Source organism: Mandrillus leucophaeus, unplaced genomic scaffold, assembly GCF_000951045.1.
Source record: "Mandrillus leucophaeus isolate KB7577 unplaced genomic scaffold, Mleu.le_1.0 Scaffold200, whole genome shotgun sequence".
NCBI lineage: Eukaryota > Metazoa > Chordata > Mammalia > Primates > Cercopithecidae > Mandrillus > Mandrillus leucophaeus.
In genome coordinates this window covers 1,380,881-1,388,571 of record NW_012102033.1, presented here as the reverse complement: position 1 = coordinate 1,388,571, position 7,691 = coordinate 1,380,881, and the positions used below count along the sequence as shown (strand labels likewise).

Genomic DNA, 7,691 nt, shown 5'->3' with positions numbered 1-7,691 from the left:
AGTAGAGATAGGGTTTCGCCATGTTGGCCAGGCCGGTGATCCTGACCTCAGGTGATCCACCTGCCTCGGCCTCCCAAAGTGCTGGGATTACAGGCATGAGCCACCACGCCCAGCCAATGCTCCTGAAGGTCCTCTGCAACCCTGAGGGTTTGGAGAACCATCAGACAAGTTCTGTGCCAAGGTAAGAAGACTCTTCAAGATTCTCTCCAAAACTTCTTCCCAGCAGCACCGCAAGGAACTGCACAGCTGAGAGTCTTGGGAGACCCAGTTTCTCCTCTTCCTGCTCCTCCCAGGCCTCGTCGCCTGCAGATGGTCAACAAGGCAAAAGCAGAAGCAGAAAGAAGGGCAGGGGCGAGACCCCACACACGCCAGAGACAGAGCGGCAAGGAGCAGCGAAAGAAAGGTTTCATTTTCTTCTGTTTATTTCAAGAGAACAAAGAATCAACCATCAGTTCTGTACAAAAACATGGTGTGAGAGCCATGGGACCCTCGGCCCAGCCCCCTTCCTGCACTTGAGCCCCGGGCCCCCCTAATTTGCCAAAAAACCATGAGAAGACCAAAAAACTCAAACTCTGGGGGAAAAAATTACTATGAAAAAAAATCAGGGGAGACCTTCCTGGGCCTCCCTTTCTCCCTATCCCCAACCTAGAAATTTAGGGGGGGTTGCGGTTCATGGCCATAGCAGGAGGTGGGGCAGATGGGTGTCGGTAGATTTAGTGTTTGGCAACCAGTGGGGCTGGGGGTGGGATCTGGGAGGGAGCCGAGGGGCCTGGGGAAGGGAAAAGATCTTGGACCCTGCCCTGGCCCACAGGACACTCAAAAACACTTTATAAAAATTGGGGCCACAGAGTAGAAGAAAAACGAGTCATCAGAATCAAAAACTAAAGAGTGGAAAGATTTTTTTTTTTCTTCTCTAAAAGGCAAAAAACTACAAACAGCCCAAGTCCTGAGCTCCCCAAGACCTGGATCCTCCACTGTCCCCCTGAAACCCGGCAGGAGGCGGGATGGGGAGCGCGAGAGGTGGGTTCTTAAAAAAGTCACCCCTGGATGGGAAAGTTCTTCATCTTCTGCCGCCTTCCTCTGCCTCCCGCCGCTGCCGAGGAGAGAGATGGAGAGGACCGGGGCTATGCCGGCAAACTCAACTTCTTCCCCTTTAGGACTGTGAGGAGAGAAAACAGGGAGGACGTTACCGCCGGGACCCCTGCAGGGAGGGGACAGTCTCCCACAGCCAGAGCAGGGCAGGCACGCTAGATGGGCAGGTCCACAGGGAGGGAGGTCCCCAGGACTCACGAATACATTCCTGGTTTCTTTCTTTCCTGCCCCTTCTCGCTACTGGCAATTCTCTTTCTTTTTTTGAGACCGCATCCCACTCTATAGCCCAGGCTGGAATGCAGTGGTATAGTCACAGCTCCCTGCAGCCTTGACCTCCTCAAGCAATTCGCCCACCTCAGCCTCCCAAGGAGCTGAGACCACAGGCATGCACCACCATGCCCAGCTAATTTTTTAATGTTTTATTTGTTGTAGTGACAGGGTCTTGCTACGTTGCTCTGGAACTCCTAGGCTTAAGCACTTTCCCAAAGTGTTGGGATTACAGGCATGAGCCACTGTGCCTGGCCAATTCTCTATGTATTTTTTTTAAGGGTTTTTTTTTGTTTTGTTTTTCTGAGACAGGGTCTCACTCTGTCACCCAGGCAATCACAGCTCACTGCAGGCTTGAACTTCCCAGACTCAGGGGATCCTCCCACCTCAGCCTCCTGAGTAGCTGGAACCACAGGTGCACGCCACAACACCCAGCTAATTTTTCCATTTTTTTGTAGAGACAGGGACTCGCCACGTTGCCCAGGCTAGTCTCAAACTCCTGGGCTCAAGCCGTCCACCCGCCATGGCCTCTCAAAGTGCTGGGTTTATAGGCGTGAACCACCACACCCGATCGATTATTTCTCTTTACTTGTTCATTCACCATCTCCTCCACCAGAATAAAAGGGAAATAGAGGTCTTTGTCTGTCTTTTCTCCTCCTACTGTATCCCCAGAGCCTGGCACCTGGCTGGGGACACAGAAAGTACTCAATACGTTCGTTGAATGAATAAATGAACGAATCTCAGTGGGCTGAGTCCCTGCCCTGCCTGGCCTGCACTCCAAGTGACATGGGGGCTAAGGACAGAGGCTAACGGTCTGAATTCCTAGGAGGATGGTGGGCCTGCAACCCCAGAAACCAGGTGAAGAAACGCTCCCTCCTTTGCATAATACAGGGGTAAGGAGACAGACCCCAGGCCCCAGGCCCCAGGGAGGGCGGGAGCCGCAGAAATAGGAGGTTCCCGTCCAGCCGCCCCACATCCCGGCTACCTTTGGTGATATAGAGGTAGAAGAAATCGCAGTAGAGGACTGTCTGGACCAGGCCTGCCACGATGGCGATGAGGTCGAAGAAGCCCTCGAAATGGTAGCGCCAGATCCAGTTGAAGAGATAGAGCGTGCGGTAAACGCCCAGCGCAAACAAGTAGTGGCTGGTGATGGTCTCCGCCTCGCCAGTCTTGCTCACCATGAACAGCTGCGGCAAGATGGCCACCGACTCCAGGTAGATGGAGAAGGTCCAGAGGATCTGCAGAGAGACCAAGGACAGAATGAGGCGGGAGGGGACAGGGCGGGAGAGAAGGCAGAGGACGACATGGCAGTTACAGGTGCTGCGAAGGTGGAGAGAGAAGGAAGGTAGTCCAGGCGCTGCCACGTGCCACACACAGTTCTGCCTGAGTTACTGGTATCTCTGATTTAATCATCACCATGGCCCGGCGAGGAGATCCTATGATTAGCACACTTATTCTACAGATGAGGAAACTGACACCAGAGAAGGTAAGATACTCGCCCAAGACCATGTAGCCAGCAAGCAGCAGAGCAATGATTCGAACCAAGGATCCGCGGTCCGTCCTCATGAACACTTTGCACTCGAGCCTCTCTGAAAGGCAGGCTGGGCTGGAATCTTGCCTTGGAAATTTCCCTTCCTTTTTCTTCTTTTTGAGATGGAGTCTCACTCTGTCACCCAGGCTAGAGTGCAATGGTGCGATCTCGGCTCACTGCAACCTCTGCCTCCTGGGTTCAAGCGATTCTCCCGCCTCAGCCTCCTGAGTAGCTGGGATTACAGGCGCCTGCCACCACACCCAGCTAATTTTTGTATTTTCAGTAGAGACAGGGTTTCACCATGTTGGCCAGGCTGGTCTCGAACTCCTGACCTCAGGTGGTCTGCCCGCCTCGGCCTGCCAAAGTGCTGGGATTACAGGCGTGAGTCACTGCGCACGGCCCACATGCCATTTCCTGCGGCATGTTGCATATGCTGTTCCCGCAGCAGGAAAAGCTCTTCCCCACACTGTCACACATCTGCCTACTCCATATTCTCCCAGCCTCAGCTCATCAGTCACCTCCTGAGAGGGACCCTCCCTGGCCATCCTTCCCCCAGGACTGTCACACCATCTTATCTCCTTCCTGGCCACCCGCACCAGCAATTGAGCTCTGTGAAGGCTGGGATCCTACTTCTTGTTCACCCCGCGGCCGTAGCACCTAGTACAGTTCTTGAATGAGTGAGGAAATGGGAGCGAGCAGCTATAAAGGGGTCCCCATGTGCTCAGCACAGGCCACCATTTAGGGAGCAGTGACAACCATCATTCGTGAGCAGGACAGGACATCATGGGACAGGGGAGAAGACATCTGCCAGCCCCCTTTCAGTTCCCAGCTCCCTGAAAGTGCCACCTGGGGTGATGTGTGATCTGCAGACACACTGAAACCTCCCCTCAGAGTGCAAAGCCAGGTGGCAGGTGTGGCTCCTTGGCTGTCTTGGTTTGTGGGAGGAAGGCGGGGGCACCAGGACCTGTTCATAACAACTCCTGCTTTTCTAGCATTTACGACATCCAAGGCACCGCTCCTTAGGGTGTTCACTGGCCTGAGCCTTAACCCCATGAGGTAGGTACTGTTGTCATTCCCATTGTACAGATGAGGAAACTGAGGCCCAAGGGATAAGAAACATGTCCGGATTCCCACTGAGGCAGGTAGAGTCCAGGACCTGCTCCCAGAATCCTCCAGAATCCTCCAGAATCCTCCAGGGAGGCTCTCGTCAAGCCAAGTTAGTTGATGCTGCTGGGACACGAAACCATGAAATTCATGCCCATTCAACTCTTACCCCTGGGGTTGCCCTTAGGGAATAGAGTCATAGCTCAGGCAGAGATAGAAGGTCTGTTGCATTTTTTTTTTTTTTTTTCCTGAGGCGGAGTTTCGCCCTTGTCACCCAGGCCGGAGTGCAGTGGCGCAATCTTGGCTCACTGCAAACTTCCGCTTCGCGGGTTCAAATGATTCTCCTGCCTTAACCTCCCAAGTGCCTGGAATTACGGGCACTCACCACCACGCCCAGCTAATTTTTGTATTTTTTTTAGTAGAGACAGGGTTTCACCACATTGGCCAAGCTGGTCTTGAACTCCTCACCTCAAGTGATCAACCCATCTCAGCCTCCCAAAGTGCTGGGATTATAGGCGTGAGCCACTGCACCCAGCCTTACTGCATTTTTATCTATTCCATGATGTCAAATTTTTTATTTTTTTATTTTATTTTTTATTTTTTTGAGACGGTGTCTTGCTCTGTCACCCAGGCTGGAATGCAGTGATGCAATCTCAGCTCACTGCAACCTCTGCTGGCCAGGTTCAAGTGGTTCTCCTGCCTCAGCTTCCCGAGTAGCTGGGATTATAGGTGCGTGCCACCACACCCGGCTAATTTTTGTATTTTTAGTAGAGATGGGGTTTCAGCATCTTGGCCAGACTGGTCTTAACTCCTGACCTCGTGATCCATGATCCACCTGTCTCAGCCTCCCAAAGTTCTGGGATTACAGGCATGAGCCGCTGCACCCAGCCTGTCTGAATTTTTAAAGTATATTTTCCTTAGGCCAGGCATGGCAGTTCACACCTGTAATCCCAGCACTTTGGAAGGCTGAGGCAGGCGGATCACTTGAGGCCAGGAGTTCAAGACCACCCTGGACAACATGGCAAAACCGTCTCTCCTAAAAATACAAAAAAATTTTACCTGGGCATGGTGGCCGCTGCCTGTAATCCCAGCTACTCGGGATGCTGAGGCATGAGACTCTCTTGAACCCGGGAAGCAGAGGTTGCAGTGAGCTAAGATCATGCCACCCCACTCCAGTCTGGGCGACACAGCAAGGCTCAAAAAAAAAAAGAGGCCTGTGTTCTGGTCTGGCCTCCTCCACCTTTAGCAAGCCGCACTACCTCCCTCAGCCTCAGTCAGTCTCCCCATCCTCAAAATGGGTCTAGTAATCCCTAGTCAACAGGACAGTTATGAGCTAAGTCAAGGGCTTGGATAAGCGATCCAAGCAAGGTGATAACAATATATTTGCAAAGTCCAGGGTTCCCGCCACAGTATGATGCAGCTTCCCTCTGATATCTCTGACCCATGGGCCAAAGTCACCCTCTGTTGGATTTGTCTGGCCTGTACAGTGCTTTTAAAGCTATATTTTGAAGGCCAGGCACAGTGGCTCATGCCTATAGTCCTAGCACTTTGGGAAGCCGAGATGGGAGGATTGCTTAAGACCAGGAGTTTGAGACCAGCCTGGTCAACATGGCGAAACCCCATCTCTACTAAAAACACAAAAATTAGCCAAACATGGTGGCAAGCGTCTGTAATCCCAGCTACTCAGGAGGCTGAGGCAGGAGAAACACTTGACCTGGGAGGCGGGAGTTGCAGCGAGCCAAGATCACGCCACTGCACTCCAGCCTGGGCGACAGAGCGAGACTCCGTCTTGAAAAAAGAAAGAAAGAAAGCAAGAAAGCAAGATAGTTTGAATCTGTGGCTAAAATTTTAAAATGCGACATATTGCCTGAAAACTCCTGAATTATGGCTTCTGTTGAAAAGATCAGCACATCTGGCCACCCAGGCCTATCTTCCTATAAGGCAGGAGTGGGCATAGGTAAGAAAAGGTTGCCCTGAATTTATTATTCCTGCCAGGCCCCAGGACGCAAGAGATCGCAAACTTAGCATTGGTTCTCCCAAAATTCCTCCCAGGAGTTTGTACAGGTTCCAGCAAAAACACCATGGAATAAAAAAATCATAACAGCAAACATTTAAAAGTATGAGAGATGGGACTAAACACTTCAGTCACTGAACACTGACACGGCACTTCCTACCTCACCCCAGACACCGTGCTTTATTCATACCAACCTCTCATTTGAACCTGATGACACAGGAACTGATTATCTCCATTTTACAGATGAGGAAACTGAGGCACAGGGTAGTTATGTGATTTACCCAGAATCCCATAGCTGCTATGTGGTAGAGGCAGGATCCAAATCTTTACACTCTGATTCTAGAGTCTTTATGTGTTTTGACACCAGGCAATGCTGCAAAATCTCAGTAAAGTCTCACAATGACCTGATCACAACTTTAAAAATGTGGAAACCGAGGTACAGAAAGGCCAAGTCACATGCCCAGGATCATGCTAATAGAAACTAGCAGATTTGGGGCCAGGCGTGGTGGCTCATGCCTGAGGTCAAGAGTTCGAGACCAGCCTGGCCAATATGTTGAAACTCTGTCTCTACTAAAAATACAAAAATTATTCTGGCGTGGTGGTGGGCAAATCTGCAATCTCAGCTACTCAGGAGACTGAAGCAGGACAATCACTTGAACCTGGAAGGTGGAGGTTGCAGTGAGCCAGAATCGTGCCACTGCCTCCAGTCTAGGCAACCAAGCGAGACTGTTTCAGAAAAAAGAAAGAAAGAAAGAAAAAAAAAAGAAACTAGCAGATTTGGAATTCAAATTCAAGAAGGCTGGGCCAGGTGTAGTGGCTCACACCTATAATCCCAGCACTTTGGGAGGCCAAGACAGGCAGATTATTTGAGCCCAGGAGTTTGAGACCAGCCTGGTCAACATGCGAAACCCTGTCTCGACTAAAAATACAAAAATTAGCAGAGCATGGTGATGTGCACCTGTCTTCCCAACTACTCGGGAGGCTGAGGCAGGATAATTGCTTGAACCTGGGAGGCGGGGGTTGCAGTGAGCCGAGATCCTGCCACTGCACTTCAGCCTGGGCAACAGAGTGAGACTCTGTCTCCAAAAAAAAAAAAGGATCCCTAAGCCTCAGTTTCCTCATCTGTAAAATGGGGCTGCTGAGAAAGGTAAGTAGGTGAAATGCTTAGGGTAGCGACTGACACATAGTGAGTCTTGCTGCTGTTGTGTGAATCTCCTCTGACCCCACAGCCCATGCACTGAACTTATGCGTCCTAAAACAAGGCAGTTTGGGCATACCCTGCAGAAGGAAGCCTCACCGCTACTCTGCCACAACCATCCCCCCAAATAAGGAGTCACAGCAAGGCGCCTACCTCCAGAGGGGTGAAGTCATGATTGACCAGGAATGCCAGAATGGCTGTGGGAACGACCAGGAACTCCACTCTGAATGTGTCATGGTTCCCATCGTAAGTGGCTTTGAACTTGCTATAAATCAACCAGACCGTGGTGAAGGAGCAGGCTATGTAGACCACCTGAGGAGGAGGATGATGAAAAGGGGCCTCAACTCACAGGCCAGGGTCTGTGCCCCAGCAGGCTCAGACCCAGGAGTGCAGACCCCTCCCTCAGACCCAGGAGTGCAGGCCCCCAGCCCCTCCTCCCTCAGACCCAGGAGTGCAGGCCCCCAGCCCTCCTCCCTCAGACCCAG

At 51.6% G+C, this 7,691-nt stretch overlaps 1 protein-coding gene across 5 annotated transcripts in view; it reads right to left on the bottom strand.

Annotated features, from left to right (window-relative positions):
- Nucleotides 1-399: 399 nt before the first annotated feature.
- The window catches only part of KDELR1 (KDEL (Lys-Asp-Glu-Leu) endoplasmic reticulum protein retention receptor 1), a 9,130-nt gene continuing 1,838 nt past the window's right edge, over nt 400-7,691 (bottom strand). Inside the window, exons 3-6 of one of the 5 annotated variants that reach the window (XM_011979376.1) lie at nt 7,360-7,518; nt 5,054-5,189; nt 2,345-2,597; nt 400-1,159 (exon numbers count right to left, since the gene is read on the bottom strand). In XM_011979376.1, coding sequence (XP_011834766.1) covers nt 817-1,159; nt 2,345-2,597; nt 5,054-5,189; nt 7,360-7,518 — 891 coding nt within the window. In that variant the 3' untranslated portion in view covers nt 400-816. Of the gene's footprint in view, nt 1,160-2,333; nt 2,598-5,053; nt 5,190-7,359; nt 7,519-7,691 lie in introns of all 5 variants that reach the window. The other 4 variants (XM_011979379.1, XM_011979377.1, XM_011979378.1 and 1 more) reach the window with 4 other exon arrangements.